The sequence below is a fragment of the Stegodyphus dumicola genome, chromosome 7, assembly GCF_044657685.1.
Source record: "Stegodyphus dumicola isolate Sdum_Otavi_A_Nest chromosome 7, ASM4465768v1".
Classification (NCBI taxonomy): domain Eukaryota; kingdom Metazoa; phylum Arthropoda; class Arachnida; order Araneae; family Eresidae; genus Stegodyphus; species Stegodyphus dumicola.
The window spans coordinates 3,611,847-3,633,083 of NC_140774.1; the positions used below are offsets into that span (position 1 = coordinate 3,611,847).

The 21,237-nt window shown below is 32.1% G+C and overlaps 1 protein-coding gene across 4 annotated transcripts in view; it reads right to left on the reverse strand.

Moving 5' to 3' along the window:
• LOC118194443 (tRNA pseudouridine synthase-like 1) overlaps positions 1-21,237 on the reverse strand; it is a 115,278-nt gene that overhangs the window by 65,265 nt on the left and 28,776 nt on the right. For all 4 annotated transcript variants that reach the window (XM_085819820.1, XM_085819817.1, XM_085819819.1 and 1 more), the window contains exon 4: positions 11,664-11,840. In XM_085819820.1, coding sequence (XP_085675946.1) covers positions 11,664-11,840 — 177 coding nt within the window. The remainder of the gene's footprint in view (positions 1-11,663; positions 11,841-21,237) is intronic.

Consider the following 21,237-nt stretch of genomic DNA (forward strand, 5'->3'; position numbering starts at 1 on the left):
ATGACTGCACAGTGAGAGCCATCGCCATACTGAAAGTTACCCGTTATCCTTCAGAAGCATAACTTTCGTCTGATTGGTTGAACGTTCGAGGAACACGTCTCCAGCCGGAACATTTTCGGACAAATTTTAAAATGTTGCTCGTAGCCGGGACATGTTCCTCCCAGCTAGACGAAACATTTCTTGGAAGCCTCCCGCTTAAAGCAGTGCTACCAGAATCTCGTTCCTCGGAATTGTCCCGGGTAAGCATGCACCTCCCTAGAAGTGATTCCCCTTAATACATGCTAGTGCAAGATTTAGTAAAAATTGTTTGAATCTAATAGGATTTTCAGAATTTTTTATGTATATCTCGAACATGTTGAGTAATGCACATTTTATAAGATATAAAACCTTCTTTTTTTTTTTTTTTTTGGTCCATTTTTTTGTTTTGCGAAGTATGGAATAATAACACAATAGATATTGATCGGCGTGATCAACACCTTTCATAAATTTATTACACTCTTGTATGCAAATTGGTTTAATGCAATTCTTTTAGGTTCTTTTACTCACACATTCGACCATGTCTGCTGAAGTTATCGTAGAAATCATCATTATCAATTTTTTGGCCGAATTCCATTTTTGTACCATAATTTTCCCTTTTCTACGAAATTCCATTGATTTATTTTTCAATGTAGCAGATTTAAAACAATTTGGCACTCCTCTGTTTACTATAATTGTGCCACATATTATGTTTGTTTTATGCTTTAGAACTCCTCTGCAACCTTTACACTATTGTAATAGTTATCCACATATACATTGTGCCATAAATTTAAATATAGCGATAGCACGGAAAATACTGTTGCAATTAGCGATTTTCCTTGTATGCAATATATTTCTAAATTGCATATATAACCAGATGTCGTTTCACACACCATACGGACTAAAATTCCATATTTTATAATTTTCGCAGGATTATATGTACGAAAAGATAGCCTGCCCCTTCATGGAATGATACCTTCATCCAGTGATGATTCTTACTCGGGTTTATAAATTTTTTAAAACTTTTCTACCAGGTACGAGTAAACTGGTTTTATTTTATCAAGCCTTTCTTGGCAATGCTCATTATTACTGAAGTGCCAATACTTCCATAACTGCCGAAATCGGTTCCTTGGCATAGTATTCCCAAAAATAGGTGTATGTAATCCAGGGTGAGTAGTCCAATAATCGTCTTGTTCTAGTTTTCTTACTATTCCCATTATGATAACAAAACCCAAAAGTTTTTCCATTTCTACAGCATTTGTATCAATCCAAGCTTTATTGTTTTTGATTCATTGTTGTTATCATTATTCTGCTGATTATTATATAAGTTTGTTTGTGTGGCAAACAAATTAAATAAATCGTCCCCAATGAACAATTCCACAGTTGATAATATATCTGGTGTGTATGGTACCTGTAACCCAAACCATTCCAGGCAAGCATGAAAGTTAGGTTTAAAATCAACTTCTGACCAATCATTTGCCACAGAATTCTCTTCATCACTTTCAGATTCACTAATTATTGGTCTTCCCTTATTTTTGAATTTTCTCACAATTATATCGCTCTCACTGTCCGAATCACTTTCACTATCAGAGCAATTATCCTCTTCTGATAACAGATCAGCATATATTTCCTCATCGAAGAGCATTTTGAAGGATATCTTTAAATCTAACGTAAGTTTCCGATATTTGAAGACAGCGAAAGACAGTCTCAAACTAACAAAACAAGCATCCATGAAAAGAGATTTCAATAATAGACAGTCTGGTGAATTGGAGAGGAAAACAGTTGAACCCAATGTTTCCTGATCATCAAATGTTTTGCTATAGTATGTCTATCTATACAAACGTCGATGTGAAGCATCGTCGTTGGCGAAAATAAGTAACGTGTACGTGACAGCGGCCGATAACTGTTGCCGAGCAAAAGTCATGCCAATGTGACAGCGACCGATAACCGTTGGGGAGCAAAAGTCATGCCAGCGTGACAGCAGCTCCACAATTTCCTGTACACATCGCAAAGGGGCAAATTCTCGCCATCAGGTTCTGTCACCAAATCCCTTGGCGAGTTTTACCCTCCGTTTTCTAGCGCCACTCTAGCAAACTGATTTACATTACGTCTATGGAATTCTTCTTTACATAGACATTCTTACATTAGAACAGAGTACATGGAGATATTCTAGCCTCCATGGTACCATATATTAGGATTAAACCGATTTTGTTGTATATGATAATGGGAAGGTATTTTCTTTAGTTCAACATAACCTGCACACAAAATTCTTAGGTTTCTCGAGGTTACTGGAAACCAAACTTGCCGGAAACTTGCTTTGCCTTTCTAAAAGACAATCCGATTAGAGCTGTGAAAATTGGCTCTACACCAGCTGTCCGAATGATGCTCATCCAATACATAATTCGCCAACAAAGCCATCGCTTCCAGCATTGGTGCAAAACTCGCTTTTTTGGGGGGATCGCCGTATGATATTTCCCGACTTTTCCATATTTTGACTAAAATATTTAAATTCCCTGACTTTTTTTCGTCAATTTTTGAATTCTCTAGACTTTTTTTGGTTTTCCAGTTTTCCAGGTAGCATGGCAACCCTGTATCAAGGGGAAGTTGCCCCCATATCTAACTCTTCAATTACTTAATTCGTGTTTTGTCATCCATATAGGCAAGGGTAAAAGTAAAATTTAAAACCAAAAGTAAAATCAAATATTGTGAATTACGAAAAAAGAAATTTATACAGTGGAATTTCGAGAAAAAAATCAAGAAAATGAGTAGAGTTCAAATTAATTAAAAGTCAATTATGAGTAAAAAACCAAAGCAATTTAGAAACTCTTGCTTACAGGAAACTTCCCCTACACGAATTATACATGTAAACCTAAAATAAACTATATACAATTAAAATAAAAAGGCAAGTAAATAGCAAGTTTTAATTGAACTTACCTTGTTACATACAGTACAAAGTCCGTAATCCGGAATGATCTATAATCCAGACCTCAAAGCCACAAATTTTTTTTTTTGTATTCTTTACACATAAGCGTAATGACTTTACGCATGCGCGCTTGATGTATAACGGTTGGTATAAGCTAAGCTATAATTATCTTTACTGATTTTAAGGCATTTCAGTTAATGCTACAGATTGCACTGTTCCTTAATCTTCTAATTGGATCTGGCTTGTTATTTTTTGCAGACTGTTAGAGCAATTTTATAAAAATTAAGCTTGAACTTTCGATGCCGCAAAGCTGCGATGATGATAGCCGCAAATTTGAAGGTTTTCGGACATCCCAAAGTAGAGGTGAAATTTTCCAGTTATTGGATTTTGTTAAAAAATGTGGAGAAGCAGTAATAAATGAAGATGATATAACAGAAGTTTTTCATTGTGACGACAATGCCCCAATCATCAACCAATTAACAGACGGCGAAATCTGTAGTATGGTTCTAGTTCCAGAAAATACTGCTTCTGACAGTGGAGAAAATGACAGAGAGGTTATTGAAAACGAAAAAATTTCAATTGACAAGTTAGTCGGTATTCTCAACACAGCAATTACAGGACTTGAACAATGGAACTTTGTGATTGAACAAGAAATTGTGTCTGTTTATAAAATTAAAGAGAAAGTATTAGCACAAAAAATGAAGCAACTTAAACAACTTACATTGAAAGAAATGTTTAATAAAGTAAATAAATAAATATTAAGCTTTTTTTTTTTTTTTTTTATAAATTTTGATACCCTTTAGATAATAATTGCTCTTTGTTTCATAAATTATGGTTTCATATTTTTAATTGTATAATTTCTGCATGCCATCTTATCAGATTTAAATTGATGATCTATAATCTGGAAAAACCCCTAATCCAGAAGTCCGGATTACGGACTTTGTACTGTATTTGAATTAAACAAGTTGAGTTGAGTAGTTTCTATTGCTAACTGTAAAAATAGAGGCCTCTAATACAATGTAAATTTGAGTGTAAAGCTGATACATGTGAGAGCTATTGTAAAAACCATGTTGTAAATCCCAAAAATGTAAAAAGTAAAATGCTTGTTAGTGTTCAAAAATGTTGTCAACTATGAGTCATTGTAAAAAGCTTAAAATAATTACATCCAAAGAAGCGTTTTTTTAACGTTTTGTGTGTTACTTTTATTTATTAAATATCATGTTCTTTTCACTTAAACCATGAAATTCGGTTCAGTAGCAATGTCTCAAAATAATTTTAAAATGAGCATATCTTTAGCACTTCTGATACACAGTTCCGCACACTGGAGATAAAAGGTTTTTTCCCCTCCATAGAGTGTTGCCATGTGCTCGCTTTTAAATCGTTGAGTTTGTTACTCAAAAATTCATTAAAGTTTTACAAATATGGAATCAATAATAAAACAAATTCTTAATTTCAAATTTGGTCTTCCACATGCCCATATTCATAGGAGGATTACATTATTCAAAATTTGATGGCTCTAGGTACCGTTGTTTTATCACAATGTGAGAAATATACCTACATTTATGCAGATTTGTCATTATTTAATTTCTTCAATCTGTTAGTCACCAAGCTCATGATGCATAGCCAAATATGTATCGTGAAGGGTAGCTAAATTTGATACTGATAGCCCCTAATTTTAAAGGTTTTTGCATATTGAAAAACAAAGATGAAATTTCCCAATTAATGGATTTTGTAAAGAAATGTGGAGAAGCGGTAATAATTGAAGATGACATAAAAGAAGTTTTTCATTATGATGACAATGCTCCTCAATCATCAATCAATTAATGAATGGCAAAATTTGTAGTATGGTTCTAAATCCAGAAAATACCACTACCGATAGTAAAAAAAAGTGACAGAGAAGTTACTGAAAATGAGAAAATTTCGATTGACAAGTTAGTCGGAATTCTCGAAACAGCACTTACAGGACTTCAATAATATAACTGAACAAGAGATTATGTCTGTCTACAGAATTAAAGAGAAAGCATTAGCACAGAAAACGAAGCAACTTAAATAACTTACATTGAAAGAAATGTTTAAAAAGGTTAAACAATTCAGAAGTCAAACAACAAAAATCAACGTTATATTTACAAAATTTTCACAAGACTAGTTTCGATGGTTTTACCGAACCACCATCCTCAGCTGCAAAACCGCAAATGAACAAGATAGGAAATAATGATTAGATAAGATAAGAAAGCCTGGACAAAAATAAGCAAGTGGCGCCATCTGTTGGTGGTTTAGAACTAAAACATAATTTCTTTAAAGGCCGAAGGCAAATTTGGATTGGAATTAGGAATCCAATCCAAATTTGCCTTCGGCCTTTAACTAAAACATAAAGAAATTATGTTTTAGTTCTGGTTTCACCAACAGATGGCGCCACTTGCTTATTCTTGTCCAGGCTTTCTTATCTTATCTAATCATTATTTCCTATCTTGTTGATTTGCGGTTTTGCAGCTGAGGATGGTGGTTCGGTAAAATCATCAAAACTAGTACTGTGAAAATTTTTTAAATATAACACTGATTTTTGTTGTTTGACTTCTGAATTAGTATTTATTCAGAGTGTTATTGTGTCTTAAGGTTAAACAAATAAATATTAAGCCTTTTTTGTAAATTTTGATACCCTTTAGATCATAAATACCTTTTTCATAAATCGTGATTTCATATTTTCAATTTTATAATTTCTACATGCCATCCTACTAGATTTAAAATGATGATCTAATATCTGGAAAAATCCTAAATCCGGAATCACTGAAGTCACGACGCATCCGGATTTCGGACTTTGTACTGTATTAGAGTTTCAATTAATTAGTTTAATAGTTCAAACTGGAATGTCCTCATTTTATCATATAATTTAACTTTGTTGTGTTTAATTATGAGCAGGTCTAGGTATTCAATATTATTTTGATTCGTATTAGTTCTATTAAGTGTTAACTATCTGGGTAAATTTTAAATTGTTCAAAAGCAGATTATTATTGCAAGTTATAATATCATCAATGTATCTGAATGTACTTGCAAATACCTTTAATTCATTCTTATTCAAACTAAGTTGGAATTTATATTCATTAGCAAAAAGAAATAGGTTGCATATTTGTGTAGAATTGTTCACTCCCATTGGAATTTCTTTCACCTGCTGAAAGATCTTATTATTGAATTTAATGTAATTATTAAATAATGCACGCTGCAGGTAAGTTTTTCATCTTTCAATTCAGAGGATGCATGTCAGGAAAAAGTTGTAGGAGTTGCATTAAACTAGCACAAATTTCGTCCAATGGTAGAGAAGTATAAAGGTTTTCAAAGTCATAGCAGTTAAAGTTCTTGAAATTTCTAAACTTTTAAATTTGTTGAGAACTGGAGCGTTATTATAAATAATCCAACAATAGTTGTGCTGCTTGTTAACTAGTTGATGAATTAAAAGACAGATTTTTTTTAAAGTTTAATTGCAAATATATAATCTATATTCTTTTTATAATTATTTGTACCATTTGCTATAAACTAAATTTGAGTGGTGATTTATGGAATTTTGGCAGAGCATAAAGATTTGCAAATCTATTGTAATTTAGATGGTTGTGTAATTAGTAGTTTCTTATGAATTTTTTTAAGCTTTTTTACTATGAAATTTACTTTCATAATGGTAAGTCTGTAAGTAATGGCATTATTCAGTTCAGTATCAACTAGTGAGACATAAAAAAATTTTCAAATAATGCTGAAATTATGGCTTTGTCAATTTTTGTGATTACGAATTTTTGCTTCAAATCTTGTATTAGAGGATTGAGAAAATTCCATGGTAAATTGCTGTTAAATTCTATCCTTTGAATTTTTTGCTTCATTTCTTCTAATACTTCATGTTTCCAAGCCACAAAGGCAGAATTTGGAATATTTAATTTGTAACTAATTTTAACTATGAACTTGTCAAAATTTTTTACAAAACTTCTAAAACATTGATGTTTGCCAATTTTTGGTACAAGTCGAAATTTTGTGCCTTTTTTCATTAGATTTCTTAAAAGCTGGTTTTTAATTATTGTTAAATTGCCAGTAACAATACATTTATGAAAATTGTCTACTTAGTCTTTATATTAAAGTTCTTTGCAGTATCAATGGGCTGTAGAAGCTAGATCATGGTGGTTAATTAATAATTGCTTAGAGGTTTTTGATACTTCAAAGCTGGTGAGATTTGTATTTTAGTAACTAGAAATTGTTGTTGACATTTTTTGAAAATTTTGTATAACTAAATATTATCATAGTTCAGATGTAGGAAGTTGACTGTGCAGTAATATTTATTGTCTTTGTCAGTGGTAGAGAATTTAAAACTGCAAAAATCTATAACAAGGTCTTTGATAATATTGGGTCCCGTAAATTGCTGTTGAACAAAATTTACAAGTTTCAATAAAAATTTGTGTTTACAAGTATGTAACCAAGTAATGATATTTTTGGTGAACTGTTCAGTTAGAAAGTAATTATTAATAATTACTTTCTAACTGAACAATAATTTCTAATAACCTTTGCTGCATCTACTGTGGAAAAAAAAATTTTTTTTGTTTGTTTATTATCTGCTCTTGTCCCTTGTAATGTTTTTTTACTGAATAATTTAAAATGGCTGTAAGTTGGAATTTCAGAATTTAATGTGTTGGTTAAATGTATTTAGTAAAGTGTTTTGAATTTAAGCATGTAGAGTGACTCTTGAAATAATCTATCTTTGCATTCAGGCAGAATGTCCAAAATTTGAATACTAATGTTGCTGAAATCATGTATTTGAAAATGTTCTAATTTTGCTGTATTAGGTCTGTAAAATTGATAGTAGCGAATTTTTTAATATGCGCTCTGCGGTTATTAATTCTAATATTAAGACTATATATAGATAGAGAGAGAATTATCTAAAATTCATTGAATTTGAAAACAAGTTTTTCTTGCATAATATCTGCAAAGTAAGATAATAATAATTTATTTACTAAAGAAATATTGATTATATTATCTCCTAATATAAATTTAGTAGAGTGTATCAAAAAGAGGGAACCCATACGTAGGAAGTTTAATTCCGAAAATTGTGTTTTAAAGGAACTTGAATGTAAATCATGAAAAATACTTTTTAAGGTGACTTGAATTTAAATCATGAATAGCAACTAATTTCCGATCAATAGCAATAATTACTTGTTTTTTAATTTTTAATTTCTTTTTCAAAGTTTGAAATTTTGCTATTCATGATTTAAATTCAAGTCCCCTTAAAAAGTTTTTTTTCATGATTTACATTCAAGTTCCTTTAAAACACAATTTTTGGAATTAAACTTCCTACATATAGGTTCCTTCTTTTTGATGCATTCTACTAAAATTTATATTAGGAGATAATATAATCAATATTTCTTTAGTAAATAAATTATATATATATATAATAGCAATTTTTATAGATATATATATGTGAAGATTGTTGAGCAATTTTTATAAAACAATTATCACCATGAAATATACCAATAAAAAACTGCCAACATTTGATGCCAAAGAAATAGGTTCAAGATATGGTGTTTAGAGAATGAACAGTTACAATTAGTAATCATTTTCATGAAAGACAATCAAGACAGGAATCTTAACTCGAGTAACATCTTTTGATAGCAAAAATTATTTATTGAGGATTTATGTAAAAGTTTAATTTTCGTAGGCTCTCATTAATTTTATCAAAGGATTATAACATGATTACTTTGTATATTGCTAAAAATTTCACTGAGCCCTAAAAAAATTCAAATAAGATAGGGCCCCTACTTTATGAATTTGAAACTGCTAACAATTTTAAAACAATTTCATGCTTTTAGAATAAAATTCTTCAGAGTAACTCTTGTTTCACTTACATATTTTTTAAATAAAATTTTGAAATAAAAATAAGGAAATGTGCTTCATCACTTCAAATGTACAGAAAACGCAATCCAAAATATTGTTGTATATTTTTGTAAATTTGAAATTTATTTTGTTCCATTGTCATAATATTGTACATTTATTTATTTATTTAATATTTGTGGCTACATTATTTATATGTGTCTACACATATATAAATGTATATTTTTTATATGGAATTGTTAATCTTTAGGTTTTGAGCATGGCAATGTTTAAATTGTAAAAATAGCTTAAATGAAATGTGAAGTATGCTCCTCACCAGCCTTGGCAATTGATTAATCTTGCTTTTAGAAGCTCATGCTACACCAGACCCATGGCTGTGTTATGCTATAAGCATGACTCAGAGAGCTCACTCAAGTTGTTGTTGTTATTCAACTATGATATTTAGCACGAGTTTACTTTGTAAGTGATTTTTGCAACTGATTTTATTTCTTGTGAGCTAAGCAGTAAATGTTTATATCTGTATTTTGTTTAGACTATTGCTGCTATTGATTGTGGAGTAGTCATTTTGAGAGAAAATAAAGAACAGCATTTCCCTTGCTTTTGCCCTTGTACTGTGTTTTAGTTTATCATTAATTCACTGATTATCCATTTGTTATACTACTACATATTAATTTTTACAGAACATTTATTTTTACTTTATCTCTACCAATCTTCTACAGCAGCATTTCTCAAATTTTTTCAATGGGAAACACTTCTGTATATTAGAATGCTATGCAGACTACATACTTTCGCCCTCTTTGAAAGTAATTTTTAGCATAAGTTACTGCCAGTATACTTACAGTTCTAAGATGCAATTACATAAAATACATTTAATTTCACACTGGTATTAATCAACTAAGCCAACAGAAGAAAAGCCATTTACATATAATCTCACCATCAATGAAACTGTTGCCAAATAACCCAATTTAACGTTGGTTATGGATAAGCATGACATAACAGCACACTCATAACATATGCACTTTTGTCTGATGTTACCCGATTGATTTGTGATAAGCCACCTTTTTTTATGAAGAAGCATACACATTAACTGTTATTGCTGTATTTTTTCCCTTGCATTTTGAAAACAATGGTAAAATTGGGAGCTGCCTTTTACAGAACAGCAATCAGTGGTTTATTTTACAAGTTACGGGATCCTCCTACCAAAATATGTGTACTATTGGACACAATATGATCAGCTGAACATGGCTGATAAAACAGTAATTGATTGAAAAGTTATTTGTGAGAAGATTGTACTCATAGCATTCTAAACAGAACTGCCTATAAATTTGGAGGGTTTAACAAATCAGTAGAAATTCATGAAAGCTTACTGACTCTTTATTAAATAAAGAGGCATTAGTTCCTACAGAATTCCATACAGATGACTGGCGCAATTTTGGTATAATTTCCACAACTTTCTCATTTTGATGGTAGACAACTTTCAAAATAGACAGGAATATATAAGTACCAAAGGAAATTAATATTTGGTTTTAATAATTCAAAATTATTAGAGTTTGGATAATGTATAACCTATTATATAAACATTAGTATTCACACTCAAGAGATGAATGAGCTTGCTGATTCTTGAACAGATTTTCTATGCATTGATGTATGTTGGTAAGCTGAAGTCTGAAACTGGCACATACATCAAGTTCAGTACCTTCCCTTTTTTGAGTTAGTGGTGAAAACCCTTTTTTGCATAGATACATAGAAGCATATAGAATTCAAATTTTTAAAGCACCACTCTGCATTTCATTTCATTTTCAGTGGTAATGAGATCTAGAAATTAACAGTACCTCCCGCTTGGAGTTTCATTTTATGTCAAGTGTCATTACAGTATTCAGCTTACTGTTCTTTTTCATTCAGTGATACTTTATTTTCAAAATCATAATGGAAATGACCAAGAATTCATGAAAATTTATTATACTGAACATTTGAAAATAAGTTTCAAATTTTGACATCAGTTTTCTTACATGCAAACACAAGTCACTGCATAATTCGTTTTCAATAATGATATCATTTTCTACTAAAGATGCCAAGACTGAAAATGGTAACAAAATTTCTCTGTTTTATAAAACTAACACAGAAACAAAGCTTCCTCCCAAACTCCTCTACTTTCTCACAGGCATTGAGAATAGACAAATTAACCTTGTAGACAGAGATTTAGTTTAGTTCTGAGATTACATCTGAAAGATACACCAACATACTTAGCTATACATCATTAGCAAGAAACAGCATAAAATCTTATTAATTTTATTTAGAAATAACAGGTTTCTGAAAGAGTTTTAAAAATACAGAAGGACCATGACAGCAAGCTTCAATGATGACAGTTTGAGAAATGCTATTCTAGAATAATGTTTTTTTTTTTTTAAATTATTATTTTTGAAATTAATTCCTGCTTTGAAATTCATTTTTACCACATAATGAACAGTTGTAGTTTGATCCAGACTCAAATCTTGATGAATGCTACATAAGAATTTTTATGGATTCTCTATATGAAACATAAAGACAAACCAGTTTCCATTACCATTTTTATGGATTGCTATGGATTCTCTATATGAAACATAAAGACAAACCAGTCTTTTTGAATAAAAAGTCCTCCACAAAAGCATCCCCCACCCTTAGGTAAATAACACTCCAGTGCTTTGCTATAATCTAAATAATAATAAAGCCTATTTTCTATTTTTATGAAAGAAAAAAAAAAAAAAAAAAAAAACAGATAAAATAAAATCCTACCAAAAAATGCATTTCAATTAATTTATAATTTTTATCTAAAAACAGCTTTTGAAATTAATAAATCTTCATGCACACAAAAATAAAAATTACTACTTACGGAACTACATGACACCTGTTTACTTCAGAAACAGGCAAATATTCTTCATATGATCCATTGAGTGAAAATTTAGCATTAATTTCTGGCTTTAAAACAGCTAAGCGATATATATAGCTCCTCCATTTTGCATCATGCCTAGCATGAAAAGTGTCAGGTACTACACAAGTCTTAGCTACCCTGAAAAAATATTAATATTCTTTAAATATTTCAGAATTTTATTATGTACAAATTACAATAAATATAATTCATACAAAGGGGGATAAAGGTTTTATTCATTTGATTGTACATTTAGGTTAACCAGACTTTAGGTATTAATTTAAGATTAGCCAAAATAGCAGTCGCAAAAATGTTTCGGCTACTAAGAACAGAGACCTATATCTGATTGCTCTCAAAGCTGATAGTTTTATTCAAAACCTACCAAACTAAGGTTGCTTTTTTTTTTTTTTTTTTTTTTTTTTTTTTTTTTTTTTTTTTTTGCCAATTTAAAATTTTACAGTTGCATGTTTCTTTTTCAGTTAACCTTAACAAAATTCTGCAAAATTTGCAACCATGTAGCATTTATATCCATTTAAAAATACTGAAACAAAGCAGCTTCGAAATAACATGAAGCAAAAAAATAATAAAAATAAATAATTCAAACAGTATTTGAAGAATGTGTAATGTTAATACTATTCATTTTTGGAATTTTCTATACCTATCAGGGTTGTTGCATGTACTTATTATTCTGCATGCATAGAAATAGCATGTGGGAGGGGCAAAAATCACTAGAAACTGTGCAGTGCTGTTCAGTGATCTGATATGACCATTTGCATGGCTCTATACCAAGAGCCATATAAGAAACTCAAAAAGAAAAAAAAGAAAAAAAAAAAGAAAAAAAAAGAAAAAAAGAAAAAAGACAATAGGAAACGAAATTTTTATTTAAATCCAAAAATGTGGAATGAATTATTACACAGGCTTTGGATATGCCATGTGATGAAAGCAATATCATTCAAAATGTAATATCTTAATTGTTTTTTTAAGAGAAAACTTATACATCAATATTCCTTACTTCAGGACATTTTTCTTTTTTAAACATGGCATTGCACACAACATATCTACTGTATAAAAACAGAATTCAGTGTACGAAGAAATATTTTGAAGAAACTAACAAGAATTCTACACATTTTAATGAATGCATTTTTGTAAATAAAATATTACTCTGTTGCTTTGCTCCTTGTTCAGGAAAATATGTTTCCATCTCTTTTCTATATACAAATATAACATACATATTTTACACTAATGTGTGATACATGGAACATTATTTGCCACTTTCTGATTATGACCACTCCCACAATAAGTCGGCAACTCATTGGGAATTTCGTACATTGGTGGAAAACATTTGTTTGGTTAGTTTTAGAACTCACAGTTACTATTATATTCATAAAATAATAATAATTATAAAAGCATTTTAGAAGAAATCTCACGAAGAAAAAACAAATGTCTATAGGGCTGAAATTTACATTCTTACAGCCAGTGAATTACTGTTCAGCAACATGACAGTTAAATGTAAAGCCTGTATCTCCATGCATACTTAAATGAAAGTACCATATTTTACTAGCAAAAATTGTGGCACACAAAAGCATACATTTTCTACTGCTACATGTATATTCCAATATTTAAAAAAAAAAAAAAATTAAATTAGGAAGTTCTATTGCATGTTGAAAACAGGGAAGAAGGGTGGATGATCAGAAATAGCCAATATTTTGTAAGTGAAAAAAAAAAAAAAAAAAAACTAGCAATTTTTTTAACCTTCATCTCCCTCTCCCCATGAAGTGATTTTAGTAGAAATAAACTGAAATCAGAAGATAAATAAAGCGAAATCAAAAGATATTGTAGTCTTTGCAATAATGTAAAAAGCTTTACTTTAGGGAGAAGAGAAAAGGAGCACTTTGAAAAACAAAACCACTAATTTATCTTCATTCTTAACCCATTTACAAATCTTTAGAAAAAATTTTAAAAATGAAATGGAACAACATGCACTGTGAATAAAATGCAGTTGAAGATGCATATATTATTTTAAGATAAGAGGGAGCTTTCTGGGGATTCTGTATAAAAAAAATCCAATACATGTATACTAGGCATGAGAACTTCTGATACTTTAGGTATTATTCTGTTAGAACCATGGAGGTAGGAAAGGAAGGAGGAGCCAACCGGCGCTAGAAGTGAAGCACTCCTTTGAAGCTTGGGTCACCAGATGGGATGTTCTTTGTTTACATTCAGAAGCTCGCTTGACAGGGTTCTGATAGTATTTCGACACACGATAGATCCATAAAAATCGAAAAAGGGACACTTTCGCATGAAAGAAACATTCATAGTGTGATGGATAATAGCAATTTGAATAGTTTAGTAACTTTTACACAAAAATCACATCTTGGTTATTTTTCGATAACTAACAACAGCGATTTTGATTATGAATTTGTTTTATAAAATTCTAAGCTGTTGAACTACAAAAATATAGATTTTAAGAAAAATGTTATGCTTAAGGAATGAAAAACACCTTACGGTACATTTAAAATTGTATACGGCTTTCGATACCCTTTAGAGTTTTCGCTACTTTTATTTTATTTTCCAAACGCCGAAAGGTTTTGAATAAAACAAATTTTTTTCACATCCATATATTATTTAACATGTACCTTTTAAAATTTTTTAGAGGAGAGGCTTTACTGCTGCCCATTTTAAACTCATCGTTTTAATTTTATATATCTGAAAAATAATCACTTTGCGCTTACACGTTTTACTTATTTGGGTTAATTAAAAATAAAATTACCATCAAATGCTGCAATCCTCATCAAAATTAATAAATATACACACAGATACGCCAATAAGTTAGCTTTTCCTTGATTTGGAACCACACATTTGTGTAAAATTATGTACAGTTTTACACAAATGTGTGGAACAGAAGAGGGATACATTTGCGAATTTGGCAGAAGTACCATGTGCGGTCAAGATGATGTGACCATGCGAACGTGCTACATCATCAAGACACTTATTCAGAATTTGAAAATAGGGTAATCGATGGAGGTGAAAACATTTGTATATCCTGCCAAAGGAGGTACGATCATGAATGGTCCTCTTATTGATTCCATATTGTTAAATGTTTCCCATATAAGTCTTTTTTTTCTCGGAAATTTGAGTTTTATGCTGGCTTCTTAACGTACGCAGGTCATTAAATTATTTATAAATGTATTTGAAATGAAGAATTTATTCACTTATAAACAACTGTGAAAGTACTGTGAAGAAATCTAATTATTAAATGTATCTAATTTATAATGATTATAAATGTTATCTAAATATACGAGGGCCATCCAGGAAGTAGATTACGTTTCCGTCTGTGTCCGCTAGGGGCAGGGCTAGCGCGGCCATCTTGGGGTCAGAGCGTTGCGCAGCTCAGTCTGCATCTAGCCGTGCTAGTGAGAGGTTCGTGCTGTGCTCCGTTCAGATACTGTGACGGTTTGAAATGTCTGCGTTAATTGAAAATCCCGCGAGCTGCGAGGTGCGCTCAGTAATAAGGTTTCTGACTGCAAAAAACTGTAAACCGATAGAAATCTATCGGCAGCTTCGTGAAGTGTATGGGGACAACATTATCACTGAAGGTGGAGTGCGTCAGTGGGTCATAAGATTTCAAAATGGCCGAACCAATGTTAACGACGAAGATCGAAGTGGGAGACCCAGCATAGTGACCGCCGAACTTCTCGAAAAAGTCGATGCTAAAGTCCGTGAAAATCGAAATTTCACAATAACGGAACTTTCTTTGAGTTTTCCACAAATTTCGCGAAGTTTGTTGCACGAAATCATCAGCGAAAAGCTTGGTTACCACAAGTTTTGTGCAAGATGGATTCCAAAAATCTTGACAGAGGACCACAAAAATCAGCGAATGGCTGCAGCGTTGAACTTTTTGGACGCTTACCATAAGGATGGTGACTCTTTACTCGATCGCATCGTTACTGGTGACGAAACATGGGTGAAACATGTGAACTGTGAAACGAAATTGCAATCAATGCAGTGGGGGCACACAAGTTCTCCCCAAAAACCCAAGAAATGCATGCAAACAATGTCGGCAAGGAAGATGATGGCGACTGTTTTTTGGGACAGAAAAGGTGTAATTTTGGTGGACTTCCTGGAAAGAGGCACTACAATAAACTCTCAAAGGTATTGCCAAACTCTCCAAAAACTCAGAAGAGCAATTCAAAACAAGCGCAGAGGAATGTTGAGCTCTAAGATCTTGTTGATTCACGACAACGCCCGGCCCCACACGGCAAATGTCACTCGTAAAGTTCTTGAATCTTTTAAGTGGGAGTTGTTTCCTCATCCGCCGTACAGTCCCGACCTGGCACCGAGCGACTTCCACCTATTCCCAGCAATGAAGAAGTGGCTGGCTATGCAGCGTTTTGATGACGACGCACAGCTGCAAGAAGAGGTAACGAAGTGGTTGAAGGCGCAGGCGGCCGAATTTTTCGACGAAGGAATTTCCAAACTCGTACATCGCTACGATAAATGCCTTAATTTGTATGGTGACTATGTAGAAAAGTAGTATTTGAGTGTGGCTTTCATCTGTATATAATAAAATTTGTTTCCTATACTTTGTTTATTTTTTTATTCCAAAACGTAATCTACTTTCTGGATAGCCCTCGTATAATAACCTTAATATTGAATTGTAAACATAAATTGAAATCCTGTTGACAAATACGTTATAAAACTATTTAAGCAAGAATTGTTCATATTGGAAAGCAATCTGTTAAAAGGTATTGTAAAGCAAATGCTATGAGATGTGCACTTAAGAACGTAATAAAGAGTTTTGGAATATGTATTGTTGAAATGAAAGGTTAAAAAAAAATCTGATGAGTATAATTAAAAGAATTATTCCCCTTACATTTTATAATAACTCAGTTACAAGTTTTAAATAATACTTAAAAAAAAACACTTATTTTATTAACTTTCAGAAATCTTCAGAGAAAGTCAAGTACTATTTAAAGTATTTCGCTAATTCCTAATAATTCTCTAATTTAAAATGAACTGAATAGAGCATTAATTATAAATTGACTTACATTTTTCGATTTAAAAGATGCCTCAGAAGCCAAAAAATCATGTCATATTTAAGAAAATATTTTAGGAAGAAGCTCTATAAATAGAAAAGAAATAATGCATAATTTTAATATTAATAATACAATAAACTTTGATCTTAATTTTTGTACCTTAACCGAATAAAATCAAATTACCTTAATTTTTTTTCCTAATGTAATTAACGAAAACTTGTGAAAATATTTCATTCAAATTAAACCATTCTGAGAAAACTGTCCTGTGAAAAGTATAGCATTTAAGTCCGTTCAGAATGAAATGTTGTTTAAAAATATGTTGTTTTCATATACTTAGGACTCTGAAGTGTTGTAGAAAAAGAAAATATATACATTTACATGTATATTTACGACGTAATTACAAAATATTTACATCTGAACGCGTCAAATCCCATTGAACTCAATGGTAAATGACCCAATGTTTTGGTCACCACGTAGGGATCGCCGGTGCTTCAGAGCAGGGTACGGGAGAAACTTGTTTAGGGCGACTCCATCTTACTTCCTACCTCCATGGTTAGAACCGCATCAGTTAAAAATAAACAACTTTTTTTTCTTGCCAGCACTTGTTGCCAAGTATAAAATTATGAAATAATAATAGAGTTCAAAAAACTTAGTTTAAAAAAAAGTGATTTTTTTTTAATTTCTTAATTTTTAGCGAAAGTAAATGTTTCTTTCTAATAAAATTAAAAAAAAAAAAAAAACAAAGCAAAATTTAATCAAAACAAGTGGCATAAAATTACATATATCATTTAATATTGCAGACAAAATTTTAGTTTTTGACTATAACCAACGTCACATAAATTCTATCAAATAGGTGGTGAGCAGTGCCCTGCTGATGTTTATTTCTCCATTTAACACTGCCCCACAATCGCTCCACAGTTTGGGTATGGCGCTCAGTTTTGGGGTCTACAAAATAACAACTGTGATTCACAGTGAAATGTTCATACCCAGCATTTTTTTAATTCCTCTTTCTTATATCCTATCCATCATTCGAAAATATAACACTGCTATCTGCAATGTTTTCCTAAATGGCTGTCATCAGTGTTGTAGCACAATGATCGGGAACGATGACCAGAAACATTCTTTACTTTCCCGGCATAAACCCCGAATACCCATTGTTTCGAAAGAACATGTTCAACTTTTTTTTTTTTGACAGTAGTTACTCCATTTTATTGTCATACTATGACTGATTCTAACTGAAGTTGGCAAAATTCAATCAACATCAATTTTTTAAACCACAGATAGATAAAAAGAATGGCGTTGGGGAAAAAAAGACATGAGCCTTTAAACCAGGTTTGGGTTCTCAATCCTTTTTTCACAGCAAGAACATACATAATAACACCATATAGAAGCTTTGTTTGAGTCAAAAGTTAACTTCATTGGATGCTTTTGAGAACTAAGTCTATTGCTATGAATTATTTATTTGTCCTGAAAGAATCTTACAGCAGTCTCTTCGTCAATAGGTAATTGTAAAATGTGTAATCCTTTGTATTAAAAAAATGGCAAAATATGGCAAAAAATATAACGAGTGATGATATTTCAAACCAGAACTAGAAATCCCGAGCCACGATATTTCAAACACAAATAAAAATACTCGAAATAACGAGGAAAAATATTTCAAATGAAAACTAGAAATCTCGACCTACGATATTTCAAACATTAACTTCTCGTGCCACGATATTTGGCATGTTGTTGAAGCACTTTTTACTTCTCATTTTTAACTGACGCCACTCTAATGGAATAGTACCAATATTTACATATTAACACAATCACATAGCACAGTTTTATGGCCTGATAACTTACAACTGCAAAAAGTGTTTATCAAACACATATATATTTTACATTTTAATTAAGTATCTATCTCAAAAATCAATCAATAAACTCATTTACTAGCAGATATCTGACTCTTTTGATCAAACAATTTGGTGGTGATCATTAAAGAAACAGATTCAAAGTGATGGCTTTCTACAGCAATTTTCCTACAAAGTACTGTATGTCAGTTTCTTTCAACTGCAAACAAATTACATAAGTGCATACTTTAAAAGTGAGTTTAAAACAAAACAAAAAAAAGCCACACTTTGTCTAAAAATCATTGGAACTTGGAATACAAAAAAAGGGGGGGAATGAAAGGAAATAAACAAGCTGCTTGTTAAAACTGAAGAACCATCATACATGTAGTTGCCAGAGTCAGGTGCCTTCTGAATATTTAGCACCTTTTCTTAATGTGGTTGTGCTATTACAAACTATCAAAATTTCATATACATTTAAAAATGAAACTTTTTAATGTACATATTTAATAATTTTTGGAATGATAATTTACAACACACATCTGTAAGAGTAAAGAGAAATTTTTTTAATTTGCATTTAAATATGTGACATAAATATATGTGTGTGCACATGCGACACGCAGAATGCTAATTCAAAGTTTCAAGACAAAATTCATAAAAAAAATATACTTAGAACAACACTTCATCACTATCTAACTTTTCAGTACACACTTCTTCTAATGCTGTATTTATAGAAATCCCTGGATGCTTTATGTTTAAAACAGCTACTGAATATAAGATAACACTTAACAGAGTGTATGAGTATGGGAGCAAATGGAATTAAACTTCTCCTTTCTCTATTAAAAATATTGGTACACATATTATTAAGCATTTTCAACTGTTTGAATTTGGAAAATATACTTAGAACAACACTTCATCACTATCTAACTTTTCAGCATACACTTCTTCTAATGCTGTATTTATAGAAATTCCTGGATGATTTATGTTTAAAACAACTACTGAATATAAGATAACATTTAACAGAGTGTATGAGTAAACATATATAGGCATACAAACATATATTAATATAGCAAATGGAATTAAACTTCTCCTTTCTCTATTAAAAATATCGGTACACATATTATTAAGCATTTTCAACTGTTTGAATTGGGAAAATACTCAGAATGCTGAGAAATCAAAGAATGATTTTTATTTACACTAAAATATTTAAATAAAACAACAATATTTCTATATTGGACATGTTTCATAATCACACTCTGCTGGTTATATACTTTCACACATCGCCATTTAACATCTCATAGAAATTTTTTAAAAGAAGTATAAAATACCTAGTCTTTGTGCCTAGTCGCCCTCAGGGGCTCACTTTTGTGAGTACGGGTGTGGCAATCCCGAGGTACCCTAGCCCTTCAGGGGATCATCTTCTTGATGAGACGGGTGTCATGATCCTGGAGCCCCAGTGATCTATCCTCTTTTCCGTCTCCTCTCCTCTTGGCTGGAACTTTTTTCCTTCCTTTCTCCCTTGTGGTTTCTCTCTACGGAGTTTGGGGCTCATCACGAGAGACTGGAACAGACCTTGTCTCTAGTTTTCGAGTGGCAAGAAAACTACCCACGTGTTTGTGTGCGTGGAGACCCGTGTCGCTGGGAAGGAGGGTCCTGGTAGTTGAGGGGCGAGGTACTGTCCCCAACACACTGCTTTGGCCTCTGCTTCAGCTAAACAGGAGGCACCTTAGTCGTCCTCACGGGTGTCAATCGGCTGGTCACTAGTCCTTGTGTCAGTGGCTTGGGGTCAAGCTCTCGGGAGTACCTGCTTCCAGGAAAGCCGACTGTGGGGCTTCAGTTTGCGTATAGGTCCGGCTAGCCCTAACACAGGAATCTGTGTTCCCTTGTTGGGCTCCATGGGAGGCGGGGCCGTCGGATCCGAATCTTTTCTTACTTTAATATGGCAAATCCACACATTTTTTTAATAAAAGATTTTGAAGTCACTCCGGTCACTCAACCTAGTTCCGAAATGTCTACTATTAAACCAGTTACTCAACCTAGCTCTGAAACATCTACTAATAAACCAATCATTCAACCTAGTTCTGAAACGTCTGCTACTAAACCAGTCACTCAACCTGTCACTCAACCTAGTTCTGAAAATTCTGCAAAAAAATTACGGACAGATGCAAATAAAAAAAATCATAACAATAGTCCCCATTTCCTAGTCATCTCTAGTCCTTCTGGCAAACTGCATAAGATGTCTCCTTTCCTAATAAACAAATACATCCAGTCTTGTATTAGCGAGCCTAGAAATATAAAGCATCTCCGCTCTGGAGACTTGCTTATTGATACAACCTCAGCCACGCAGTCTGCTTCTTTACTTCAGATAACTAAACTTGGGAAAGCGAATGTCACTGTAACAGCACATAAGTCACTGAACTATTGTCGTGGTGTAATCTCAGAATTCGACCTTCTGTATGTTTCTGAAGAAGAGATCGCTTCTGAGCTATCCGACCAAAATGTTTGTGGTGTAAGGCGGATCAAGATGAGTAAAGAAGGTAAATTGATAGACACGAAACACATGATCCTTACCTTCAACACGCCTGATCTGCCTAAGAATATTAAGGCCGGATATCTAAATCTTCCTGTAAGACCTTATATTCCAAACCCTATGCGATGTTTCCAATGCCAGCGTTT